The sequence below is a fragment of the Carlito syrichta genome, unplaced genomic scaffold (assembly GCF_000164805.1).
Source record: "Carlito syrichta isolate Samal-C Ts95f unplaced genomic scaffold, Tarsius_syrichta-2.0.1 Scaffold301625, whole genome shotgun sequence".
In the NCBI taxonomy this organism is placed as follows: domain Eukaryota; kingdom Metazoa; phylum Chordata; class Mammalia; order Primates; family Tarsiidae; genus Carlito; species Carlito syrichta.
In genome coordinates, this window is record NW_007245721.1 from 393,988 (window position 1) to 420,180 (window position 26,193).

At 53.0% G+C, this 26,193-nt stretch overlaps 2 protein-coding genes across 3 annotated transcripts in view; both read left to right on the forward strand.

Moving 5' to 3' along the window:
* ITIH1 (inter-alpha-trypsin inhibitor heavy chain 1) overlaps nucleotides 1-10,478 on the forward strand; it is a 14,700-nt gene extending 4,222 nt beyond the window's left edge. For both annotated transcript variants that reach the window (XM_008054976.2, XM_008054977.2), the window contains 16 exons: nucleotides 867-992; nucleotides 1,079-1,195; nucleotides 1,848-2,016; nucleotides 2,104-2,229; nucleotides 3,181-3,362; nucleotides 3,630-3,815; nucleotides 4,903-5,042; nucleotides 5,673-5,827; nucleotides 5,916-5,930; nucleotides 6,331-6,351; nucleotides 6,778-6,858; nucleotides 7,006-7,119; nucleotides 8,128-8,329; nucleotides 9,204-9,376; nucleotides 9,930-10,041; nucleotides 10,203-10,478. In XM_008054976.2, coding sequence (XP_008053167.1) covers nucleotides 867-992; nucleotides 1,079-1,195; nucleotides 1,848-2,016; nucleotides 2,104-2,229; nucleotides 3,181-3,362; nucleotides 3,630-3,815; nucleotides 4,903-5,042; nucleotides 5,673-5,827; nucleotides 5,916-5,930; nucleotides 6,331-6,351; nucleotides 6,778-6,858; nucleotides 7,006-7,119; nucleotides 8,128-8,329; nucleotides 9,204-9,376; nucleotides 9,930-10,041; nucleotides 10,203-10,332 — 2,049 coding nt within the window. In that variant the 3' untranslated portion in view covers nucleotides 10,333-10,478. The remainder of the gene's footprint in view (nucleotides 1-866; nucleotides 993-1,078; nucleotides 1,196-1,847; nucleotides 2,017-2,103; nucleotides 2,230-3,180; nucleotides 3,363-3,629; nucleotides 3,816-4,902; nucleotides 5,043-5,672; nucleotides 5,828-5,915; nucleotides 5,931-6,330; nucleotides 6,352-6,777; nucleotides 6,859-7,005; nucleotides 7,120-8,127; nucleotides 8,330-9,203; nucleotides 9,377-9,929; nucleotides 10,042-10,202) is intronic.
* Nucleotides 10,479-14,325: 3,847 nt separating this feature from the next.
* ITIH3 (inter-alpha-trypsin inhibitor heavy chain 3) overlaps nucleotides 14,326-26,193 on the forward strand; it is a 13,658-nt gene continuing 1,790 nt past the window's right edge. The window contains 20 exon segments of the mRNA XM_021710882.1: nucleotides 14,326-14,445; nucleotides 15,113-15,133; nucleotides 16,001-16,167; nucleotides 16,250-16,349; nucleotides 16,617-16,769; nucleotides 16,913-17,024; nucleotides 18,487-18,593; nucleotides 18,869-18,985; nucleotides 19,190-19,199; nucleotides 19,202-19,357; nucleotides 19,942-20,025; nucleotides 20,028-20,066; nucleotides 20,336-20,517; nucleotides 21,630-21,677; nucleotides 21,679-21,813; nucleotides 21,948-22,084; nucleotides 22,836-22,990; nucleotides 24,651-24,682; nucleotides 24,993-25,037; nucleotides 25,657-25,826. Of these exon segments, the coding sequence (XP_021566557.1) occupies nucleotides 14,326-14,445; nucleotides 15,113-15,133; nucleotides 16,001-16,167; nucleotides 16,250-16,349; nucleotides 16,617-16,769; nucleotides 16,913-17,024; nucleotides 18,487-18,593; nucleotides 18,869-18,985; nucleotides 19,190-19,199; nucleotides 19,202-19,357; nucleotides 19,942-20,025; nucleotides 20,028-20,066; nucleotides 20,336-20,517; nucleotides 21,630-21,677; nucleotides 21,679-21,813; nucleotides 21,948-22,084; nucleotides 22,836-22,990; nucleotides 24,651-24,682; nucleotides 24,993-25,037; nucleotides 25,657-25,826 (2,090 nt within the window).

The following is a 26,193-nucleotide window of genomic DNA, read 5'->3' on the forward strand; positions in this document are numbered from 1 at the left end:
TTGAGTTGGAGTCTCACTCTGTCGCCCAGTCTGGAGTGCAGTGGCATGCTCACAGCCACCCCAGCCTTGACCTGCTGGGTTCAGGTGATCCTTCCACCTCAACCTTCTAAGTAATTGGAACTACAAGCACGCACCACCATGCCTGGCTAATTTTTTGATTTATTGTAGAGATAAGGTCTCACCAAGTTGCCCAGGCTGGTCTCGAACCAGTAGACTCAGGCAATCCTCTCACCTAGACCTCCCAAAGTGCTGGGATTATAGGCGTGAGCCATCATGCCCAGCTCCCTTTTTCTTTTTTTGTTGAACATATCTTACTTTTATAGCAAACTAAAAATTATTTAAATAAAAATGTAGAAAGTCCAGAAATATAGACAGTATTGAATAAAAACCATCTGTTGCATCTCTGAGCACCAACACCAACTCAAACCAGACCTAAGCTTGCACTCCAGGACCTTCCTTCTGGGGTCCACACTTTGCCGACCCCAGTGGGTTTCATTTTCCAGCAATGTTGGAAAAAGCAGTGTTGCTTTTTCCCTTGACAGGCTGAGTTGACTGATGTCTCTCATGCTGTCATACTGCTATGATTTTTGTTCATTTTGCTATATCCAAAGTGATGACACTTATTGTAGAAAACCCCAAGAATTCTGAGCTGAGAAGTGGGTCTTTATTCCTACCACCTAAGGGTGTGCACTCTCAGCAGTTAGATGAGTGGCCCACCCAACTCATTTCTGTGCCCACGCAAACACACACACACTCACACACCGCACACACACATACACATGCACGCACCTTCTTACATCGTCTTTGCAAACGTTCTGTTTGTGGCTGCACAAAGAAGTAATGGCTCACACTCTTGACGGTTTCAGGGTCATGTGTTTTTCCGCCCCACTGTGGGCCAGCAGCAGACCTGCCCCACATGCTCTACATCCTTGCTGGACGGGGACTTCAAGGTGACCTATGACGTCAATCGAGAAAACCTCTGCAACCTCCTGGTGAGCCTGGAGTTTCTGGTTCAAGACCCAGAGAGCCAGCAAGGGGTGCTTGTGAGAGAGGCCTCACTCATCCTCCTCTGTTTCAGGTGGCCAATAACTACTTTGCCCACTTCTTTGCCCCCCAAAACCTGACAAACATGAACAAGAACATGGTTTTTGTGATTGACATCAGTGGCTCCATGAGAGGTCAGAAAGTGAAGCAGGTACACTGCAGCACTGAGCAGCACGTGCAGAAGCATCTCCAGCCCATCACTCACTCACCCCATGCTGGTTTTGCTGTTGGAGTCTGGTTTGGGATTTATGAAGGGGCTCTGGAATCAGCACCACTTCCTCACTCTGTAACCCTGGGCAAGCACATTCACCTCTCCTTGGTGGCAAAAATGGGAATGACAATGGTTCCCACAGGAGCATGGCCTTTCTCATGCGGAAGCACTTCAGTAGAGGAAACCTGTGCACTGAAAGTGCCAGGATAGTGATTATGGTCAATGGGTAGGCACCTTGCAGCTGAGCATGGCCCACTGCCCACAGGGATCAGAGTGTCCTGTCTGTGGTACAGTGAGAACCTAGTGGACAAGCAGAATTTTGGAAGCAGAGGCCCTGGAGTCCTCTTTCTTGATCCTGTCCCTCCAGAGCTCCTGATCATTTCTTCCCCATGCTGGGTTCCTTGGCCTTCTCCATCCCCCTTGTCACCCCCAAGGCCTAACAGGATGCTCTTCTCTTGGGGTCACCTGGCTGCCCTATCCCCTCCTCTTGTCCACTGTGGATCTCTGAAATGGGTATCTCATGTTTATGGAAGGTGCTATACTGGGGCCACCATGGGGCCCAGTCCCTCTACTGACGATCCTGTCCTTGCAGACCAAGGAGGCACTCCTTAAGATTCTGGGGGACATGCACCCAGAAGACTACTTTGACCTGGTCCTCTTTGGGTCTCAAGTGCAGTCATGGAGGGGCTCACTGGTACAAGCCTCCCAAGCCAACCTGCAAGCAGCTCGAAACTTTGTGCAGGGCTTTTCCCTGGACGAAGGTAAGGTGGGAGGGTCTCAGGCCACCTTGGTGTCACCTCTGTCCCATTGGGATAAGGGCATATTGGTATGCTTTCTCTCCTTTATAGCCACAAACCTGAATGGAGGTTTGCTCCGGGGGATTGAGATCTTGAACAAAGCTCAGGAAAGCCTCCCAGAGCTCAGCAACCATGCCTCGATTCTCATCATGTTGACAGACGGCGATCCCACAGAGGGTAAGCACCTTGAGGGCTGCCTTGGGAGGTAGCAATTTCCTTGTTATCCAAGCTGTTCAAGCTGAAGCTGGAACCCTGATAACTGGAGATTCATCAGGGGCAGAAATGCTCAGGGTGAAGTCAAGCACTGTTCTAAAAACACAGTTCAGACCACAAAGTCTGCTGGAGCTCCAAGATGTACTTCTGACCTGTGAGTTGAGACATTGGGGACATTTCTCCATGACATGGGGCTACACAAGTCCCTGGAGGATGGGCTGAATTCCTAGGTTGAGTTGAATGAACTATTTATTTATCACCTGCTGTGTGCCGAGCATAGGACTAGGAAATAAGAAGAGATACCAAGGGAAAGTGATATGTTTCTGCTCTTGAGGAGCCCAGGATCCACTGCAGGAGGCAGACCTAGAGCAGATACCCTGCTGAGGGCCCTGAAAAAACAGGGTTCCATGTGGCTGTGGAACCACAGACAAGGGGCACCTGGCCCAGGTGGGGTTTGGGAAGGCCTCCTGGAGAAGGTGATTCCTGATCTCAGTCTGGAAAGAGGAGAAAGAGAAAGGAATTCCTGGCAGAGGAGGCAGCTAGAGCAAAAAGAAGGTGTGTGTACTGGCCAGACCTGCTGGGAGCAGCGGGCAGGTGCAGAGTGGGGAGAAACAAGGGCGCGAAGGCTGATAGGGCCTTGCAGGCCAAGGCAAGGAGCCATGGGAGGGTTTCAAACAGAATCAGATCTACCTGTGACAGAGTCATACAGATGGGTGGGGCCTGTGAGGGGCTCTGTTAGCAGTTGTTGCAGTCACCCAGGTGAGCCTGAGGCAGAAGATGCCTCAAGACAGCCATGGGGAATAGAGATGGTCTGAGATGGGAGGCTTGGACCCCAGGGAGTGTTCCCCAGAGCCCCTTCATGCCCCACATGCTTGCGGGCCAGCATCCCGTCACTGCCCAGGTGTGTGGCTGCAGGGGTGACGGATCGTTCCCAAATCCTCAAGAACGTCCGCAACGCCATCCGGGGCAGGTTCCCGCTCTACAATCTGGGCTTCGGCCACAACGTGGACTTTAACTTCCTGGAGGTCATGTCCATGGAGAACAACGGACGGGCCCAGAGAATCTACGAAGACCGTGACGCCGCCCAGCAGTTGCAGGTCTCCCCTCATGCCCCGTGTACTGCCAATGGCATGCCCAGGGGAACCCAGCCTTGGTGGCCATTTGTCCATCAGCCTAGAAAGGCAGAGAAAGCTCTAGTGCAGCGTTCCAATCAGCTGCATGACCTCTAGTCAGCTATTTCACCTCTCTGAGCTTTAGACTCCTTCTCTAAATTGGGGATTCCTGGCACACAACTTTGTGGCCAGGCTTCCCATTGGGTGCCCAAGGTGCTCAGCTCTGAGACTGTACCCGCCCTATTCCTGCAGGGTTTCTACAGCCAGGTAGCCAGACCCTTGTTGGTGGATGTGGAATTGCAGTACCCCCAGGATACTGTGTCGGCCCTGACCCAGCACCGCCATAAACAGTACTATGAAGGCTCGGAGATCATGGTGGCCGGGCGCATTGCTGACCACAAACTGGGCAGCTTCAAGGCTGACGTGCAGGCCCATGGGGTAAATGGTGGGTCATGGAGGTTGGAGAGGCCAATGCAGCACCCTAAAGGTTCCAAACCCACGCTGTTTTCCACTCCCGTCCACCCCAGGGGCCTCTCTTTCACCAGAGTAGTGCTCCCACCCCCACCATACCACACACACTCCAGGCCTGAACACCTCTCCATGCAGCCTCCTGCAGGCTGGACAGGCAGGATGGGACCAACATGGCCTTGAATAGTTGAATTCTCTTGGCCCCAGATGGACTGCCTGTTATTTCTCACATCATTCCTCCCAGGGCATGAGAGAGCAAGAGGCAGTCTCTCCTCTCACTTGCAATCATTTTCTAAATACCTACTGTGTGCTAGACTTTGTGCCAAGGTGCAGTGCATGCACACATGTGTACATATGTGGTGATAGTCAGGGGTGGTCACAGGCATGTGAGACCTGAGCCCTGCCCTCCAGGACATGGACTCACATCCCATAGTGTGGCTGAGGGTTCAGAACTCAAGTTTTGAGTAAGGAGAGCTGAGCTGGACCCTGGACCCATCCTGACCAGCTAGGTGTCCTTGGGCCATTGGGTTCAGTTCTCCAGACCTCTGTTTCCTTTTCTGTACCACACAGCACTAGAGTGTTATGTGGAATAAGTGAAATCATCTACATACTACCCTTATGCCATGCCTGATGCACAGGACACCTTTGAGAAGTGGTGCCCTTTTATTGCAGCTGGGGAGACAAGGCATGTGTGTGTGCTATGGCAAGCTGACTGGTGAAGCCCAGCCAGAACATGGTGGGCATTAGGAGGAGTGGGTCATAGTGGATACAGCTGGGTGCCTGTTGGCCTCCCCCAGAGAGAGTAACTCTATGAGGGCAGGGTCTGGTCCACCCATCTCATGGTATCCCCAGGGCGTAGGCCAAGCCTGGCTCACAGAGCGTGCTTGGCAAGCATTTGTAGAATGAGCGAATGAGGATGAGAACAGGCTCAGGAAAGAGGGTGCTGCTGAGAACAGAGCTTCAGAGACCAGATGGGAGGAGGTCCCAGAGCCTCTAGCACCTGCTGAGGGCTGTGCTCAGCATAGCACACAGCCCCTCTCCCCATCTCAACTCCCAGGAGGGCCAAGAATTCAGGACTACCTGCCTGGTGGATGAGGAAGAGATGAAGAAACTGCTCCGAGAGCGTGGCCACATGCTAGAGAACCACGTGGAACGCCTCTGGGCCTACCTCACTATCCAGGAGCTGCTGGCCAAGCGGTATGGCCCTGTAGCTGCCCAGGGTAGGCACTGCCCACCCGAGTCACCCTTCCCCCGCCCCCCCACCCTTGGAGGTGAACAGAGAAGGGGTGGTTCTGGGTCTTTGAGGTTGTGGGTAGGTCAGATTTACTTTTCTCTTCTCCTTTACTCCCTGAGTTAATATCAACCAGTCAGTCAATAGGCGGGACAGGCCTACTGCAGGCACAGGGCAGCCCACTGTTTACTCCTGCTGAGCTGCCTAGGGGGAGGCTGCTGTTTACTGTGTCCAGACACACTTAATGTCTAGACACATTAAATAGGGGGAATTCCCTCATTATTCTCATTTAACAGATGAGCAAACTGAGACTCAGAGAGGTTAGACCCCTTGACCTGGATCTCACAGCTGTTAAATGCTCAATGTGTCTCTGAGGCACGCCCTTCAACCCTGCCAGATCTCCAAGTTTTCTTAAACTCTGAGGTCCCTAAGGATGTACCCTAAGTGCCCACTGAGCTGGGCTGGGCACTGCAGGTGTTTAATGTGGGTTTGTTGAATGAGTGAGTGAGTGAACAAATGGGTGAAAGGATGAGGAAGTGCAAGTCCATCATCACCTGAGCTGAAGGGCTTAGAGCTGACGTCCTTCTTGCATGCAGGATGAAGGTGGAGGGGGAGGAGAGAGCCAACCTGTCATCCCAGGCTCTGAAGATGTCACTGGCCTATCAGTTTGTGACCCCACTGACTTCCATGACCATCAGGGGCATGGCAGACGAGGACGGCCTGAAGCCCACCATTGACAAACCACCCGAGGGTATGGACGGCAGGGGTCTGCAGAGGGAGAACCTGTGGGCCAAAAGCCTCGTGGGTGCTTTAATTCTCTTCCCTTTCCCCCCTTCCAGATTCTCTGCCCTTGGGTGAGTTTTAAATCCATTGGTTTCAGCAGGGACTTCGGTAGGTGGCGCATGCTCCAGCCCCGGGCACGCAGCTCTCCATCCCACCTCCTCCTTGATCCACTCCTCGGCTCTTCCCTCCCTGAGACATCCCTCTCTAATTCACTGCAGACTCCTTGTCTGCTGCACTCTCTGTGCTTCGTAGGCCTTTGGGCAACTCAGATGCCCACCAGCCTTCCCTGGGCCCCTCCTTGTGAGTGTGTGTCTAAGAGGAGGCAGGATCCTGGGGGAGAGCTGAGACCCCAAGGGGGAGGGCTGAGACCTCCAGGAGAAGGGCTGGGACCAGGCCTGATGTAGACTGAGCTGCGTGCCTTTTGTGTGGGGTGCCGTGGGTGACACTGACCTATGTCCTTGTCTTCTACAGAGATGGTGGGACACAGAAGGAGTAAGTGGCAGCCGTCCTGACCACTCACATCTCTGCCCCTCTCTCCTTCACACACTGCTGGTCCTGACTGTGAATTCTGTCCTGACCAAAGCCCCCGGTTATCACCCTGTTTGCCCAAGTCTTCCTTCCTCCATTCCAGCTGACTTCACCACCTGGCCTGGGAATCCTTAGACAGCCCCCTTGAGCAGCCTGGCCTATGCCACACCAGGTCCCAGTGGGAGGAGACAGAGGGGTCAGCCAACCTTGCTGGGCCAAACTTATGTCCCCATGTCCTGAGAACCAGGCATGTGATGCTCAGTGGTGGTCCCTGGTCCTGTGACCTCAGGCCAGTCCCTTGTGAAGGAAGGGTCATCAGAAAAGGGATCAGTGGCTCCAAGGAAGGCCCAGCTGCCTCCCTTCTAAATGCTGTCTACTTTCGCCCATCAGCATTCGTACTGGCAGCCTCACAACCTTCCCCTACTCACTCCAGCGCCAACATCCAGCGGCTGCCAAACCAAGTGACTGGTGGTGAGTCCTTGGAAGGGCCTGAGGGATGCCCCTATTTGGGACTTACCCTGCCTGGCCGTCTCTCTCTGGGACCTGCCTAGTTGAACCCTTGCCCCTGGCCTCATCTGCCTGATGCCCAATATAACAGACTACATGCTATGCCCCCAGTGGACACTGACCCCCACTTCATCATCTACGTGCCCCAGAAAGAGGACAGCTTGTGCTTCAACATCAACGAGGATCCTGGTGTGATCCTGAACCTGGTACAGGACCCTGACACAGGTATGGTGGACATCACACCTCTGCCAGACAGAACAGGATCAGGGCTCCTCTGTCCTCAACACTCAGCCATAGACAGAACTGCAGCCAAGGCCTCCACAGCCCACTGCTTGTGCACTGTCCACCTGGCTGGCATCTGCCTGCTGCCTTCCCACCCTGACCCTAGACAGGGTCAGCTTCTCAGGTGTGTGACCGGTGCAGACACAGGACCTATGCTTAGAAGGGCCTGTACTGAGCTTAATGGTCTTCTGTTGCTGTCTTGAAACCTTTAACAATTTTTTCTAACAAGGGCCCCTCATTCTTATTTCATACTAGGTCCTGCAAATTATGCAGGGGTCCTGCCCACCTTCTCCACAGCATGGCTGAGCAGAGCCTCAGAGTGCCTCTCTCCCAGTAGTGCCTCAATGATGGGGAATGACTCCATCCCTTGGCCCCTTCTTCCTCCTTCCCCCTGCCTTCCCAATTCAGTTGATCCATCTGCAAATGTTTGTTGAGCCCCTACTTGGAGCTAGGGGTGTAGTGGGAACCAAGACAGTCTTTGCTCTCACAGTGTTTAGAGAAGGGAGAAGACAAACAGGGAAACATATTCTGAGGTGAAGAGTTCAGAGTGTGAGGCATGCTGTGTTAGGATAGTGAGGTTGGGGAAGGGGCTTTTTGGCCCTTCAGGTCAGGGGAGGCCTCTGTGAAGAAGCCCCACAATGTGTTTCCAGCATGACTATGAACCTGCTCCTGTGTGAGGGACGTTGGCCATAGAGAAGAAGCAGGTTCAAGTTTGTCCTTGAGGAGGCAAGACCTCCATCAGGGCTCAGAGTGAAAGCTGAGTATAGCAGGTGGGTGAGGAGGAAAAGAAGGTGGAACTATGTGTGGGACCAGTCCTCAAGACCCCATAGGAGGTGAGATCCTCAAAGTTGGAGTGGCACGGGTGGAGTGTGGGGGCCTCTCAGGAAGAAACCACCCCCTGAGCAAAGCCAGGCCTCTCCTTAACCAAGATGGACCCTTGCCACATTGCAGGCTTCTCAGTGAATGGGCAGCTCATTGGCAGCAAAGCCAGGAGCCCTGAGCAGCATGCGGGCACGTACTTCGGGCGGCTGGGGATTGCAAATCCCAAGACAGACTTTCAACTGGAAGTGACTCCTAAGAACATTACATTGAACCCCAGTTCGGGTGGGCCTGTGTTCTCCTGGAACGATCAGGCTGCGCTGCGTCAGGACAGGTAACCAGGCCAGGGTCAGGGAGAGGAGCAGGGGAGGAGGTGCCTGGGCCAAGGGCTCTGCTACTGAGCCTGTAGGACCCTCATTCCCCAGCAGTGTCAGCGAATGATGCTCTTGTGGCCTGTGCAGAAATGTCAGGCTCTGTGGACCATCTGCCCTCCATTTCCCTTGGTTTCCTTACATGTGCTCTGGGCCCGGGTGCCTGATACCTGGGCCCCCGTGGCACCCTTGCCCTAAATGCCACCCCCTTCTCCACCAAGCAAAGTCAGCTTATCCTCCCAGGCCCAGCACAGAGGCCACTTCTTCCCTGAAGCCCTCACACCCTCTTCCTTTGCTAAACCCCAGAGTTCTCTGGGTGTCCCACTCGGCACCTGTCTTAACCTGCCTTGCCACGTACTTTTTCCTTCCTTCACTCATTCATTCATTCATCAAACTCTGCTGAATACCAGAGCCTGATACTGAGCAACAGAGCTACAGGAAGAGGTGGACAGAGTCCAGTGTGGAAGACCCAGATGATGAGTTGGAGTCAGAGGACAGACAGGCTGAATTCTGAGTCCTGACTTCACTGCTTACCAACTGTGCCACCTTGGTTACTTAACCTCTTTGAGCCTTGGACCATAGGGTCAGAGGGAGAACTGAATGATGTAGTTTGCATAGAGGGCTTAGCACAGGGCCTGGCACACTTTAAGGGTCCCCCACACAATAGCAACAAGAGGGAAGACATGTGGGTCAGGTAATAGCCAACCATCTAGGGGTGAAAATACAGGGTGGGGGATTGGATAGTCATAAGAGCTGGGTCTCAGAGGATGAGAATACAGGATGAGAAGAGGGATGCAGTACAACCACCACTGACCTTGTGACCACCTGGCCCTGCAGAGTGGTGGTGACCATCAACAAGAAGAGGAACCTGGTGGTGTCTGTGGATGATGGGGCTACCTTTGAGGTCGTCTTGCACCGAGTATGGAAGGGGAGCGCGGTCCACCAGGACTTTCTGGGCTTCTATGTGCTGGACAGTCACCGGATGTCAGCCCGAACGCATGGGCTGTTGGGTATGGCCAGCCAGGCGGGCAGGGCTATGGGGCAGGGTGTTGAAGCCAGTGGATGCTTGGGTCCTGGGGCTGTGTATCAGTTCTTTAGCTGGGCACCAAGACAGGCTAAGCTCCAACACGGCCTCCAAGGCTCAGTGCTCTGAAAATGAGTTTTGCGGTGAGGTTCTTATCCCTTGAAAAGGCTGCAAACATGCAGTAAAACAATGCTTAAGTGAACCTGGCAATGCTTGAGGAAGAGAGGTCCTGAAGGCTCTTAGGGACCTTGTGAGTGGGGCACAGCTCTCTGTAGGCACCTGCCCCTCATACCTCTGTCCCAGCCAGATCCCCTTGGGATTGGCTAAAAATGATGGGAGGTAGAGCCCCCTGGAAATACGTCTCCCCCTCGGTAGCAAGTGGGCAAGGCAATTTTTGGTGCTAAGATTTATCAGAAACAATCAAGTCCTTGACAAGAAATGTTCAGGCAACTTTCCAAGCCCCCTGTGAGTACCTACTGAGTGCAAGGCAGAAGCAGGTCCCCCAAGATAGTAACTGCTGCTTCAACGCATCTTTCCAGGACAATTCTTCCGCCCCTTTGGTTTTGAAGTGTCCGACCTCCACCCGGGCTCTGATCCCGCAAAGCCAGATGCCACGATGGTGGTGAAGAACCACCGGTTGACAGTCACCAGGTAGGCAGACTGCCCTCCCAGCATTTCTACCTTAGCTGCCTTGCATTTGCTATTATTGGTCCCGGCTTTCCTCCAGGTGTCACATGGGTGGGGAGATCCCCTAAGAAGGTGCTACCTTATCAGGTCCAAAAGGTGACCCCAAGTGACTTATCTTTCCCCAGGGGGTTGCAAAAAGACTACAGCAAGGACTCCTGGCATGGGGCGGAGGTGTCTTGCTGGTTCATCCACAACAATGGAGCTGGGCTGATTGATGGCATTTACACTGACTATATCGTCCCTGACATCTTCTGAGCCCTCTAGCCAGCATGCCTGTCTTCCCTGGGACCAAAGCAGAAGAGGACAACATCCTGACCTACTGTCTGGGCTACACACCTCCCCCACCAAGCTGATCCTCTGTATCAAAGCACCTATGCCTTCCATTAAAGAGAGACTATGTCTAGCTCAAAGCTGGCTGCTTTTTGGGAGGTAGGATGGCAGGGAGATGGCCCAAGATGCTGCCCTCTGAAGGGCTCAGGGATCATAGCAGACCCAGGGACAGGAGAAGCAAGTCTTCCTCCCACCAACCCTCCCCTGTTCTCTGCAGCTGCCTGGTTCCATGCCCTCCATGTGCCCTGAGTACCCCCTGCACACAGCTCCCCCTGCAGGTCTAGGACTCCAGCAGCACAAAAAGGCACGTGCTTCCTGTAGCCAGGCACTGTTCTAAGTACCTTACTTGAATTCCCCAAGTCTGTGTTCCCAACAGCTCTAAGAAACCGAGGCTAGGTTGTTCGCCCAAAACCATACAGCCTGTATGTGGCAGAGCTTGGATTTGAACTCGTCTGTCTGTGCACTTTACTACTCTCATATAACTACTCTATTCAGCTGGGAGGCTCATGGCCAAAGCCTGTCAGGACTTGGTTCTGGATATTCTAAAGATTCACTTAAAATGAACATGTGGAGGCTGAGGTGAGTGGATTGCCTGAGCCCGTGGGTTTGAGACCCGCCTGGGCAGCGAGACCTCATCTCTACAATAAATCAAAAAATCAGCCAGGCGTGGTAGCGCACGCCTGTAATTCCGGCTACTTGGAAGGCTGAGGCGGAAGGATCGCCGGAGCCCAGCAGGTCGAGGCTGCGGTGGCCAGGAGCGGCTGCTGCACTCCAGTCTGGGCGACAGAGTGAGACTCCAACTCAAAAAAAAAAAAAAAAAAATGAACATATGCAAAAGTTCATCTAAATGAACTTGTGGTCCTAAAGAAGTCCTACCAGGAGCAGGAGGTTGTATTATTGGGGCCAAGGCCTCCACCTCAGCCGTTTCCATGCTGGGAACCTCTGACAGCTAGGCTAGTATTTCTCAAAGGCAGAGACAGCCCTTGCCTAGAAGCTGTGATTTCAAGGCACCAGGAACATCACCTAACCTGAATGCCTGAAATTACCCCATTAGGTCTTCTGCTTTGTCTTGGCCTTGGGATCCAGTTAAAATGCAACATCACAGTGTACTGAGAGGTGAACCCACACTTTGGGGAGCCACTAGCCCTCTGTGTAAAGGTGGGTGGATTCCTATCCACTCCTTTCCAAAAGGTTTCTGCATTTTCTCTGTTGACTGCTATATAGTTCTTACTGCAGATGAGGCTCACAAGGGGCCCATTAGGACAGGGACTACATTTTTTTTTTTTAGTTGGAGTCTCACTCTGTCACCCAGACTGGAGTGCAGTGGCCGCTCCGGGCCACCGCAGCCTTGACCTGCTGGGCTGCGGTGATCCTTCTGCCTCAGCCTTCCAAGTAGCTGGAACTACAGGCGTGCGCTACCACGTCCGGCTAATTTTTATGATTTATTGTAGAGATGAGGTCTCGCCAAGTTGCCCAGGTGGGTCTCGAACCCACGGGCTCAGGCAATTCACTCACCTCAGCCTCCCAAAGCGTGGGATTACAGGCTGAGCCACCAAGCCTGGCCAGGGACTACTTTTGAGGACCCAGAACAATCACACACATGCTGAGTCCAAAGGCTGCTCAGGCCCATGGAACGCAGCCCCTCAGCAGCAAGCTGTAGGACAGTCAATGTGCCTCTGAGGTACCCTGGGCTTCTTGAGGGAGAGCTGCAGGCTGTCAGCTATCTAGACCCCCCTGGGTAAGGCCCTGCCCAGTTAGGGCCTCATCATGCCTTCCTGTAGAATGGAAATGGGGCAAACCTGAAGATCTCTTAGATTCTGACCAATTCTTTTTTTTTTTTTTGAGTCAGGGTCTCATTCAGTTGCCCAGGCTGGACTGCAGGTAGCAGGCACAATCACAGCTCACTGCAGCTTTGACCTCCTGGGTTCAGGCAATCCTTCCGCCTTAGCCTTCTGTGTGGCTGAGACTATAGGCATGTGCCACCACATTTGGCTTTTTTTTTTTTTTTTTTTTTGGGTAGAGATGAGGTCTAGCTATGTTGTCCAGGTTAGTCTCCAACTCCTGGGCTCAAGCAATCCCTCGGCCTCCCAGAGTGCTGTGATTACAGATATGAGCAACTGCCCAATTCTAAGTTCTGCATGATGACTCTGGTTCTCTCCCAGTCCCTGGTTGTGCCTCAGGGCCTCTTGAGTGTCTTTAGAATACCTGTTTCAAGTTGTCCCTCTCCGAGACTCCAAGCAGCAGAGGATGAGGCGGTAGCCTGGATGAAAGGGGGTGGGAGAAGCTCCGCAGGCAGCTGTGGGGCCATGAGGAAGAGCTGATGCGCAACATTGGGCAACAGCAGTTGAGCAACAGTCCCAGTCACCCAGTGGTCAGTAGCCACAGGTGCCAAAATGATCATGTGAACAGGGTGTCCTAGGGGCCAGCAAGCAAGGTTAGGCTGCAGCTTCCAGGGCTCTTCTCTCCACATCCAGGTGTCAGTGCCCTCTAGATCTGATCTCTCAGGTTTGCTGCCAGTGGGGGTTGGCATCAGGGTTTGGGAGGCCCGAGGAAGACAGGCACTGCTCAGTCGGGCCTCAAGCATGGCAGCTGCCCCCTCAACAGCTGCACTTGTTGCTCTGCCACATTTCACTGACTTGGCAACTCTCTGCCATTGCTCTGTGGCTTCTACCTCTTCCAGTCATTGGTCCATACCCTCCTTGTGGCTCCAACTGCCTCATGGCTTCTGTTCTCTGCTCCCAACAACCCACTCTCTCCGTAAATCTCACAGGTAAGCCCAGAACTTTCAGCGAGGCCATGGCACAACCCATAAGTCAGCTGGCCTATGCCCATTCAGTTGTAAGAGCCCAGTGGGAGGGTCACAGAGTCAGCTTTGCTCAGAGAAGCCATGGGGATGGTGGGCATATGGCAGTTGCCCTGAGAGACTGGAACTGGCAGGGCCCTGACATGGCTCTGGAGGTCCTAGCCCCCATTGAGAGGGACCAGGTCCTGCCCCTGTAACTCTCATTGTCTTGGAGACTGGAGCCCAGCCTCACTGGAGACTTTTAGGGGCATGACTCCCCAAGAGGCTGAGAACATCATATCAGTGGTCCGAGTTCCTGGCTGGGCCCTGAGTGACAAGGCTCAGCCCCCCAGGAGCTCTGCATCCTGAGGGGGCAATCCGACCAGAGCACACAAGCCTCAACATAAGGTCATGACATATAGGTAAAGCCAGCCCTGAGGGTGCTTGGGCTTGGAGCAAGCACAGAGGAGGAAGGCTTCTGGAGGGGAGGCACGAGGGCTGGCAGAGAGATGAGAGATGTGACATGCACAGAAGGGCAGGGCATGCTAGTGGGAGGAGAGCAAGCACATTGGAGCCAATCACAGAGACAGCTGAGCTGCAGGCCTCAGGGTTTGTCCTTTCCCTGAGCCCTGGAGGAAGGCCTGCTCTCCTGAGTAACACACCATAGAAGGGTAATGAGAAACGGGGTCCACTGTGGAGGTCTGAGCCTGTGGGCAATGGGTCTGGTTTTGTGCCCTGGCTGCCTTGGAAGGGAGAGACTGCAATCCAGGGGGCCAGACTAGAGACCACATCAGTGGTAGGGACAAGAGGCAGCAATGCTGAGATGCCATCTGCTTCAAATGCAGCTCCATACTCATCTCCAACATGCACACCAAGGTGTTCCAGCACCCATTTGTCAGTACACGGCTCCTGCATTTCTAGGGGACCTCCATGGCCCCCATCCTGTCATGAGTGGAGCCTGATGAAGCCCTCTCAGGCACACACATCTGGGATTCCATTACTCTGCCCATGCCTAGTTTCCCGGACAAGCTTCCTGCCTCCACTACTCCCACTCCATGCTGCAGGTCACTGACCCTGCTTGGAAAACACCAGGCTTATTCATATAAGGAGCATGGGCCAGGCCTGCGTGGTCAGCAATGGTGTCCATTTGGTGGCCCTGGCTCATCTTTGCTCTGCTTTCTGGCATGGTGGTCTCTGACTTCCTGAAGAGCCCCTTCCAGCTTGAGGTGAATCTGACCTCTCTTCATCATTTAGGCGTTGAGTGTCAAACAGGTAGAAGGTACCATAGAGGACAAGTCATCTAAGTTGGGTGAAGAAAAGGCAGAGGGCTGGGCACTGAATGACTGAAAACAGAGCTAGACATTGGGGAAGTGCACTCCAGCCAAGGCCTATACTATCCTGCTGTCTAACCCTGAGCAAGACTCTTAAACTCTCTGGGCCTCAGTTTCCCTACCTGTCAAAGGAGCAGTGCACCATGAACTGCTCACCAAGGAGCTGTGGGGGTCCAAGCCTTAGACAAGTGCAGAGATCTACATAAAACATTGAGTTGAGTCCGGTGGAGTGTGACAGGGGTAGGGGTACTTGGGGAAGAGGCCTAAAAGGCCGAGGGACAAGGGAAGGCAGAATGAGAGACAGAACAAGGTGGTGTATGTGGAACATGGAGAGAGTACCAAGTTCATTTCTCTCTGCCCTGCTTCTCTGGGTGACCTGAAGACCTGTCCCTCTCTGGACCTCAGTTTTCTGTCTATCCAGAATTCTTCCTACTCTGACATATGGCTCTGGGAGGGTCCCTACATGTGGAGATCCCTCAAGGTCTGTGTGTGGAGCAGGGGCACTGCTGAACCCTGATCCCAGCCCAGAGCCTCCCCCAGGCCATGTGACCTTGGCCTTGGCCTGATCCCCTGTTTATTTGTGTCTTTGCAGAAACGGAGCCTCCCGGAAGGGGTGAGAACTTTCACCGGGAATGGGGCCAGATGGGGAAGGGCAGGATGGAGCTGGCTGCCCAACTGCTAAAGATGTGGGCCATAACAGCAGGTCCCTCCCAACTGGCAAACAACTCTTGGCCCCTGCCTGGAAGACACCCACATGACACAAGACCCTGGGAAAGAGCACCACAGAACTCTAGCCCCTCCAGCCTCGTGAGATGCAGCCCAGAAAGGCCCCCCATCCAGACATCCCTTCCTTCCACAAACACACAGCACTTGGTACCTGGCCCTGTGTGCAGGCTGAGAATGCACAGTGAAGCAGTCCCTTCACATGCTCATGAGGCATCTTCATATCCCTGTTGAACCCCAACATCTCCCTGGGGCCTTCCTCAGTCCAACACCCCTGTTGGAGAGAGGGTGTTTGGGGAATTGCCTTGGCACAGGAAGTAAACTCCTGCTTGGGAGACAGAATCAGGAGATTACCAAAGGACACAGGAGGTGGCCTGGGGTGTGTGTGAAGGAAAGTGTGTGGTGAAGGAAGGACAGGAGGGGCTGGGGGCAGGTGTTCTCAGGTTGAAGTCCTGGGCACGCCTGGATTTCAGGATGAGCAGAGGAGGCAGAACAAGATCTCACAGGCTACAGCTGTGTGTCAACAGATGACAGAGCTGGGGAGGCAGAGCAAGCATCAGAACAATGGTGGGCAGTGGAATGTGGGGAACAGGGATGTGGCCAAGGCCTTAGACAGGAAATACTGAAAGGAAGGAGGGGCTGCTCACTAGGCAGGAGCCTCAGAACCTGCAAGGAAGTTTGGAAGGGAGGTGGCCGGGTTGCAGACCTGGTTCCCCGCTCTCCCTGATTGGCTGATCTCTGCCCAACTCTCCCACAGGTGACTGATGGCATCGAGGTCTACAGTACCCAAATCAGCTGCAAGGTGACTTCTCGCTTTGCTCACAATGTTGTCACCACAAGAGCCATCAACCGTGCAGATATGGCCAAGGAGGTTTCCTTTGACGTGGAGCTGCCCAAGACAGCCTTCATCACCAACTTCACCTTGTGGGTGCCACCATGGCTGCTGGCACTAGGCTCAGGAAAGGTTCTGGCCCAATGTGACCCTCCTTAACCCTCTATCCTGCAGGACCATCGACAGCATTACCTACCCTGGAAGTGTCAAGGAAAAGGAAGTTGCCAAGAAGCAGTATGAAAAGGCTGTGTCCCAGGGCAAGACAGTGGGCTTGGTTGAGTGAGTGTGGACCCCCAGGCCAAGGAGAATGCCTTGGCTTCAAGGGACCTCAGGGCTACAAACAACTGCTATTATTATTGTTACAGCAAAAGGTACTCACAATTTTTCCCTCTCCTGTGTTGAGGTTGAGGCAACCAAGGCTCAGAATGGTTAGGGGTCTCCTTAAGCAAAGGGCTGGGACTTGAGCCCAGGACTGAGGAAGGGTGGGCTTGTGCAGTCTTTGGAGTAGTCACTTTCTCCCACCTGGTTCGGGGCCTTCAAGAAGAAGCTGGAGAAGTTCACAGTCTCAATCAATGTGGCTGCGGGCAGCAGCATCACCTTTGAGCTCACCTATGAGGAGCTGCTGAAGAGGCACAAGGGCAAGTTCGAGATGTACCTCAAGGTCCAGCCCAAGCAGCTGGTCAAAAACTTCAAGGTAATCAGCTGCTTTGCTGCTCCTGTGGAAACCGCATGGAGTGTAGGGAAGGGCCTATGGCGATACAGACCAAGGGTGACTGATACAGACCAAGGGTGACTCTGCAGTCACTAAGTGACATGTCTCTACTTTGGCCATTTCAGATTGAAGTAGACATCTTCGAGCCCCAGGACATCAGCATGCTGGATGCAGAGGCCATGTTTATCACCAATGACCTCCTGGAAAGTGCCCTCACCAAGTCCTTCTCAGGAAAAATGTGGTAGATGCCTGTCGTACATAGGGAACAGGGACAGATCCCAGCAGGGTATCCCCTGCCCAGAACTTTTCTGATGCATGCATGTGGGGCAGGGGAGATCAGTCTACAACTACCACCTTACTCTTTGCCCACTTGCGGTCAGGAGTGAGAATGCTGAAGGCAGGGGTCTGCTGGCAACCTGTCAGAGAAATGGGGATCTCAATCGTACTGGGAGGATGGGGAGCAATTTATAAAGCCCAGTCTTATTCCACCTTGGGAAGGGCATATGGCAGGGGTTATGGCCCTTGTTTTGAAGATTAGGAGATAAGGCCAGGGGCAGTAATTTAGACCTATTGACTCTACACAGAGTGATGACCAATTAGAGATAACTCCATTCTCCAGGTTGGAGGGTTGCCCCAGCCCCCAAGGCCCCCAGCTCTTCAGGGCCCTTATTGCCAATGGGGAGTACATGAATAAATGTTTATATAAACAACGGACCTCAGTCATTCAGGACTTGCAGGATGAGGTCTGAGGAGCACATACTCACAGGGCTGCTGGCTTCTGCAGAGCCATATCCCTGCCCAGAGCCTTCTCCCCGCTGGCCACTCTCCTCTCTCCCGCCTCCGCTTCTCTTGGCATCAACACTCCAACATTCCAAACCACCCTACAAGAAGTTCCTTTTTATGGTGCAAAACTTGCCTCCCTAAGTGGCCCCTCAGTGCAGAGCTCCAAGATAGGCTGAGCTAAGGGGTGTGTGGGCCAGCAAAAAGGGAGACATAAGTGGGGCATGGTAGCTCATGCCTGCAGTGAAATTCCAGTGTTTTAGGAGGCCGAGGCAGGAGAATCACTTGAGGCCAGGAATTTGAGACCAGTCTGGGCAACATAGAAAGCCCAGTCCCTAAAAAAATAAAAAAATAAGCCGGGCTCGGTGGCTCAGCCTGTAATCCCGTAACTTGGGAGGCTGAGGTGAGTGGATTGCCTGAGCGTGCGGGTTTGAGACACGCCTGGGCAACTTGGCGAGATCTCATCTCTACAATAAATCAAAAAATCAGCCAGGCGTGGTAGCGCGCGCCTGTAGTTCCTTGGAAGGCTGAGGCAGAAGGATCGCTGGAGCCCAGCAGGTGAGGCTGCGGTGGCCGGGAGCGTGCCACTGCATTCCAGTCTGGGTGACAGAGTGAGACTCCAACTCAAAAAAAATAAAAATTAAAATTAAAAATATAAAAGGAAAAGGAAGGTTGAATCAGAAAGGACTCATGCCCCATGTCCTCCAAAGCAGTGCTCAGATGGACCAGATCGTGGTGAACAGTAGCCTCCACTGGGTCCTAGGGGCTGAAGAGTACACCAGGTATTGGACAGGGCTGCCCAGGCCTCTAGCCCTTATTGGTCTCTATCTGCCAAAGAGCTCCTCCCTGTGGTGGCAGCACCTCTGCTCCACAGAGCTTGCCAGGCCAAGCTGAGCAAGGTTCTCCGTTGCCATCCCTCAGGGCCATGTAGCCTTCAAGGCCAGTTTAGACCAACAGCGTTCATGCCCAGCCTGTATAGACTCCCTCCTCAACGGAGGCTTCACCATCACCTACAATGCGAACAGAGTCTCCAGCCAACTTACAGATACACAGGAGTCGACTCACCATCATTGTGGGTGGGCTGGTGCAAAAGGGGCTGCGGCTGCATATAGTGCATTGCCCTCCATCTTCAACCCAAGGCTCACTTTTCCTACATGGCATGGGATGGCCTAGATAAAGCCTTTGTACAGCACCCCCTGAAGGGTGGCATAGGAACGTCTATTCTTGGGCTTCTATTTACGAGTAGTCCATGTGGTGTTGCTAAGGGATGTCACCTTTGTCTCTCTCTCTCCCCTTTCTAGATAATCAATGGCTACCTTGTGCACTTCTTTGCACCCCAAGGCCTTCCAATAGTACCCAAGAATGTGGCCTTTGTGATTGATGTCAGTGGTTCCATGTCTGGTAGGAAATTAGAGCAGGTACTTTCCTTAGCACAAGAGGCAAGTCTTGGGGTGGGAATAAAAAGCTGTTATTTGTGGGGAAGGAGGAGAGTGGGGACAGGATAAAAGAAGGCTCAAGGCCTCTGCCCACTTTAGGCAAACCTCATGCATGGCTTGCTGGTGCAGACCTGGCTCTCTGCAGGGCCACTCCTGGGTTCTTGTCTGTGTGTCTCTCTCCTTCAGACAAAGGATGCCCTCTCAAAATCCTGGAGGACATGAAAGAAGAAGACTACCTGAATTTCATCCTGTTCAGTGGAGATGTGACTACTTGGAAAGAGGACCTAGTCCAGGCCACTCCAGAGAACCTCCAGGAGGCCAGGACATTTGTGAAGAACATCAATGACAGAGGATGTAAGGGCAGAGGGGCCAGACTCGCCTGCTAGCAGCTCCTTCCTCTGCCCCCCACCCCAGCAGCCTGCTTCCCTTCATGAGCAGGCCCTACAGACACGAGCTAAGGTAGAGGGAGGAATAGGCAGTCCTCAGACTTGAAGACAGGACATAGGGTGGCTTCTCTGTGGTCTACAAAACCCGTTGTTTCTGTGTCTAAGCCATGATCCTGGCACCCTACAAGTCCCAGTAAAAGAAGGCCACAAAGAATCCTTCCTCCTGGCCCTGTTTCTTATGGAAAAGCATGTGTGAGGTCTACACCACATCCCTGTGCCCCTAGCAAGACCATCAGACTGATTGCCAAATTGCTTTACAATCACCGTGGGCCCTCACCCTTCTGCAGCCCTCGCATCACCATTTGAAGGTGTGAGTCATTTGCTGGTTCATGCACTGATTTATTCAGTGTTTGCTGAGTGCCACCATGTACTGACAGACAGGGTCCTTGGGCACACAAGCAGAGCCTGCTATCCCGGGCTCCCCAACTCCAGACTCCCTGCACCTGGCATCCTGAGGACAACTTCCCACGGTGCTGTCTGTCTGTGTCCCAGTGACCAACATCAATGATGGGCTGCTGAGGGGCATCAGTATGCTGAACAAGGCTCGGGAGGAGCACAGAGTCCCAGAGAGGAGCACTTCATTGTCATCATGCTGACCGACGGAGATGCCAATGTTGGTGAGAGATGCTGTGGCTCTGGCTACTGCTCTTGGCTCTGTACATGGCTACCTAAAAACCTCAGGCCTCTTTCTAGGGTCTCCCAAGGCCGGGGAGCCCCTCAAGGGCAGGGTACTGCCTCCTACTGCCAGGGCTCCTGACAAGGGCTCATGGCTGTGACCCTACCAGCTCTGCATGTGTGGGAGTCAGAACTCTCCAGACAGAACTGGGCCAGATAGAGCCAGTTTGCAGGACTGTGGCTGGAGTGTGAATATCCTCTTCTCCTATAGGTGTGAGCAATCCTGAAAAAATCCAAGAGAATGTGTGGAACGCCATCAGGGGTACGTTCCCCTTGTATAAACTGGGCTTTGGCCACAATCTGAATTATAACTTCCTAAAGAGTATGGTCCTGGAGAATCATGAGTTTGCCTGGCACATTTATGAGAACTCGGATGCCAATTTGCAGTTGCAGGTATGCCTTATCTTGCACACTTCCAGGAATGAAGACCTTATTACTTCCTGAGGCAACTGTACCACCATGTGACAATTTCAGTTGTTAGAGTTTTGGATTGAAACCTACCTCTGAACACCTGTGACCCATCAATAGTGGTCTGATTTTGTCCTCAGGCTACACAGAACAGGCCTACTTTTATAGTAGGGTTGTCAGAGCAAATACATGACATTTGATTAAATATGAATCTCTGAAAAACAGTGAACTCAGCTTTAGTGTAAGTATGCTCCAAATATTGCATAGGACATTGTATTCATTTACGAGGGCTGCCATAGCAAAGTACCACAGAGTACTGTGTATTGTCCCCCAATTCCAGAAGCTGGATGTCCCAGATCAGTGTGGCAGTGAGTTGGTTCCTTCTAAGGACTAGGATGGAAGGGTCTGTCCTGGGCGACTCTCCTTGGCTTGTCTATGGTCATCTTGGCCCTGGTCTGCACATGTATCCTTCTGTGTCCAATCTCTTCTCTTTATAAAAAACACCAGCCATATTGGATTAGGACCCACCTAAAGACTTCATTCTGGAGACATTATCTCCAAATAACGCTGAATTTTAGGAGTGCACATTCAACCCATAACAGACTTACACATACTAAACTCATTATTTATCTGCCATTCAAATCCAGCTGCATGTCCTTTGTATTTGTTGAATCTGACCATCTGTTCCTCTCTCAGGTAACCAAGAGCATTTCCACCCCTACAGCGGCAGCCTGGCGCCTCCCTGACTGCCTCAGATCTCTGCACTCCCCTCCACAATACCTTCTCTAGTCTGCTTTGCTTCTCTTCATTTTTTCCTTCTAACAGACATTCCTTAAATATTTTTGTGTGTCAAGAACTCTGTCCTTTCTTTCTCTTCTCCCAGGTTTCTACCTAGGAGCTTGTGGAGGGAGGGAAGTGAAGACTCCCACAGGCCAGAGGACATAGTCAGGGCCAAGGAAAAATGAAAATCAGGAGCCAGGCTGGCCCAGTCCTGGGGGATGAACATCAGGCTATAGCATTGGTGGAAGCTTGTCCACCCTTGACCTCTCCCTGCTGGTTCTGTGGCCTGAGGTTATCTGTCCCAATCTGAACTGCAGGGCTTCTACGAGGAGGTGGCCAACCCACTGCTGACGGGCGTAGTTGGAACATCCTGAGAACGCCATCCTTGATCTCACCCAGAACAGTTACCAGCACTTCTACAATGGTTCTGATATTGTGGTGGCCGGGAGCCGGGTGAATGAGTGCAAGGACGCCTTTAAGGCAGATGTGAAAGGCCATGGGGTGAGCTGGACCAGGGCCTGGACATGTGCTGGGAGGGGCTCCAGCCAAGGGTGCCGACTGATGGTCCAGGTGTAGTTGTCCCTGAACCCAACCCACTTGACTCTAGCCCCTCGTCTCTTCTACCCCTGCCCCAGGCCATCCACCTGACCTTCACAGAAGAGGTAGACATGGAGGAGATGGAGAAGGCCCTGTAGGAGCGGCAATACATTTTTGGGGATTACATCGAGCAACTCTGGGCCTACCTAACCATGGAGTAGCTGCTGGAGAAACAGTGAACCGGGCCCCATACTGTCCCAGCACCTACCTGTACCTGCTCCTGTGCTAGCTGTGCTCTGGGGGAGCACAAGAGGAGAAAGATTTGGCCATACCCCAGGGAGGGGGCACCCCTTGCTCAGCACCAGCTGTGTTGCCCTCATTTGGTCCAGCACAAGGACCTGTTTGCAGAGTAGTCTGTAAGGAGTCCTTTGCGTTCACTCCCTGGCCTGTCACCCCAAGACTCAAGTGGGCAAGCATGGTGGTCAGCAGCCTGGGAGTACCCTTGAGGGCAGGTCAGGGCCTCAGCACACCACTCCCCATACAACACAGCCCAGTGAATCTGAGCCTGAACAGAACTGGAGGCTAGGACTCCAGCCCCCAGCTCCCAAAAGGTAGAGCTGGGCCAGCTCTCGAGGGTGAAGTCTGTGCTCATCGAGGTGGGTAAACTCATAAAGCACTACACAGGGTCTGGCCTGTTCTCAGCACATGGCACGCGGACACAGTCATGTGTGCTGTAGCCCCTTGCATTTTATGGATGGGAAAACTAAGGCCAGAAGGGAAACAGGGCTAGTCCACATGCCACAGGTGTTGGAGAGCCAGTCTTTCCTGAGCTCCAGTGGGCTCCACCCTGTAGGATCCCACAAAGGGGAGGAGGAAAGTGGGCCTTGGCTGCCTCTAGCGCTCCTGGCGCCCTGGGACCCAGGGCATCCAAGGCAGGCAGCAGCTATTCTCTGGGTTGACCCTCCTGACCAGCCCCTCCCTCACAGCAAGAAAGCCCATAGTGAAGAGAAAGAGAACCTTACAGCCCAGGCCCTGGACCTGTCCCTCAAGTATCACTTTGTGACTCCGCTGAGCTCCATGGTGGTGACCAAGCCTGAGGACAATGAGGACCAACTGGTCATTGCTGACAACCCTGGGGAAGGTGGGCACAAGGAGTGGAAGCCAGAACTCAGAGGTCTCCCCTCAGGACCCTGGGTTCTGGGTACCCAGCAGCAGCGTAGGCCAGGCTGAGGAGAAGGAGCCAAGGGCTGGGGAAAGTGGCATGGAGAGTGAAGCAGTCAGCATATACTGAAGGGCATGGGGTGAACAGGACATCTCTGCATATCTAAAGGGATAAGAGTAAATGAGGCACACTGCCCAGGGGCCGCTTCAAGGGAAAGGACTTAGGCTGTAGCATGAAAGGGCTTAATTAGGCAAGAAGAAGCACTTCCAACCTATAAGTTAGGTCTGGGGCAGGCTACCAGGCATCCGGATCTCTGAAAGTTGCAGGGGGCTGGGACCAAGCCTCCACAACCAGACCCCAGACCACCCTACTCAATCAGAAGGGTGTCCCAGATGTCCACTGCAATGGACACAGAGTATGTGGTGGGGGGAGGTAGCATGGGGAGGCATGGGAGGTAAGAATCCGGGCCAGGCCTATGGCTTCCAGGAGCTCCTGGTTCCAGGCGGGAATGGCTGGCTGCTAGGAGGCCCACAGCTGAGGCTGGCCAGTCAGCAAACTCTGGCCCCTGCTCCAGCCACCGGCTTTGTTTACATTGGTCCCACAGCAGTAGTCTGTGGCTTCTAACGCATCTCTTCTCTTCCCCCTTTGCTGTGCCTGTGAATGCAGAAGATAAGCATTAGCTAGCAGCTGGGTGGGCATCACAGAAAGAGGACAAGAAAGCACTGAGGGGCCTTTCCTCATTAGCCAGCATGCATGCAGGACACCTGGGACTTGTTCAGCTCTATTTCCAGGTCATGATTCTGTCCCTCTCTGAGCCCCAGGGTCCCCATCAGCTGATAGAGGGTGACTTCCCCTACCCGAGGACAGTCAGAATGAGAGTATGCTGTGGCTTGAAAAAATAACAAGTTAGCACATCAGCCACTTATACTCCATTAATCCCATAGCAACCTTCCAAGAAGGTCTTTTTATGATTCCCAACTTACAGTGAGGAAACTGAGGCACAGTGAGGTTGAGTCTATTTGCTCAAGGACCACAAGGCTCTGGGTCTCTCTCACCATAAAATTGGAGCCTGCCCCCTACAATCCCCCTACCATGGACAGGGCCCCCCACAGATCCTGCTGTCCTGCCCTACCTCCATCTGTGCCAGGAACACATTTGGGCTGGGCCATCACCTTTCCTTCAGAACACCCTGACAAATGTGCCCGTATATACGTGGGTGTGTATGTGCATCCATGTGTATGTGTGGGTGTGTGGGAGGGTGGGTATTTCACTACCAAGGAACAACTGACAGCTGTGAACCTCACTCATCTCAGCTGGGTAGTGGGGAGTTCAGAAGTGGGGACATATTCCATTGCTAGCCTTGCTTAGGAGAGAGACACTGATGACCCCCTGGCTTGCATCTTAGCCACATCAAAACGCCCTGTCTCTAGCAATGAAATTATACTACTATTGCCACCAGCCCTAGTTCCTGTGGTGTTCCCTTTCTAAAACCTAAGCTTTGGGGCCACATTTCCACCTCTATCTGGCAACATTGGGACTCCACTGGGGCCACTAGCCACCAAGACAGGCAGAAGGCATGGGTTTGAGGGAGACAAAACCCCAGGAACCTGCTCACAACTGCCCTTTGTCTTCTCATCAGGTACATCTGTGGTACCCTCCATGGCCTTGATGGTATAGAAGGGAGAACCCCCCCAAACAATTATCTTTTGGAAGGGCAGGCCCCTTGTACTACAGGCTTCTCACACTAGGTAAGTGACCTAGAAACCCATCAGCATCAGTATACCAGCTAGCATTGTTATGAGAGGCTGCATTCAGCTTCAGTACAATTTTTTGGGAGATTCTTTCAATGTGTTTCCCATTTCATGATGAGAAGTTTACCAGAATACCTGTCCACACAACAATGATTGTTCAAAAGTTTTCGACCCCCGAGCCCCAACCTCTAGTCACCAGATTTTGCCCCAAGCTATTTTTTTCCTCCTAGATGAAAAAAGTCCTCAAAAAGAAACGTTCTGCCGATGTGGAAGAGGTGAGACCAAAAATGGCAGAAGCACTAAAATGCATCAAAATCAACGTTCAAAAACTATTTTGAGCAGTGGAAAATGCATCTAGATAAGGTGTACTGCATCAAATGTAGAAGGCTTAGAAGGTGACAGAAGTTTAAACATGCGTGTATATATAATTTTTTATAATTAAGTTATGGGTTTTGGGGGTACCCACTCATATGCCAGCTACTGCAGCCTTCTTCCTGAACTTCTTGGAGCTTGACGCTGCCCTCTTCCCCTCTGTGGTCTTTCCTGAATCTGTTCTAGGGACATGCAGATGCACATAGTGTCCTGAGATCGAGGGTTTGGTGGCAAGGGCATTAGAGTGCAGGAAGGGGAGGGGCAAGAGCCAACTCCAGGTGGGGTCCCGGCGTCTCCCAGGGCTGCTGGCTTAGCTCAGTCCTCTCTCGCTTGGCATCCACAGCTGACTACCAACCTCCTCAGAACCCTAACTACTACAGTGAATTCCCCAGCTCCCCTGCCCCAGGTGAAGGCTCAGGGTCCTGGGCACAGCGTTCCTGCCCATCTAGAGACTCAGCTCAGGGAGGCCCCAGCTACAGTCTAAGGTGCCAGAAGCCAGCCCTTGGTCTGATGTGCTCCCAGTCCTCATACTTCATCATCCAAGTTCCGGAGAAAGACGATGCCCTCTGCTTCAACACTGATGAAGACTCAGGCACGGTGCTGCACCTCATTCAGGACCCAGTCACAGGTGGAGGATTCAGTCTTGGCCTGGGGCCAGGGGGCTCTTCTTGGGAAGACCTGGAGCCCCCCAGGTGGACGCATGGCCAGGTTCTCACTCTGCCCATGCATCACCTTCCCATGCAGCGCATGCTCTAGATATGGAGTGCTGCCCAGAGCCACAGGCACCCTCAATCCCAGGTGCCAGTGCTACAGAGAGATGGTTAGAATGAATAGGAAGCCTGGCCTGGAGGCAGCACCCCGCCCAAGTCTGGGGAATCATCTTTCTCTGAACAACACTCCTGGCCCAGACAAGGGACACATCCACAGTGTCTCAGCATGACCCAAACCTAGGGTTCTAAGAACAAGCAGGGCTGGGCTCTGAAGTCTGGGTCTCTCCTATGGTCCCCACTCAGCTACTCTTCAGCAGGTCTGGTTGAAGGGAAAGGTACATCCCTCAAG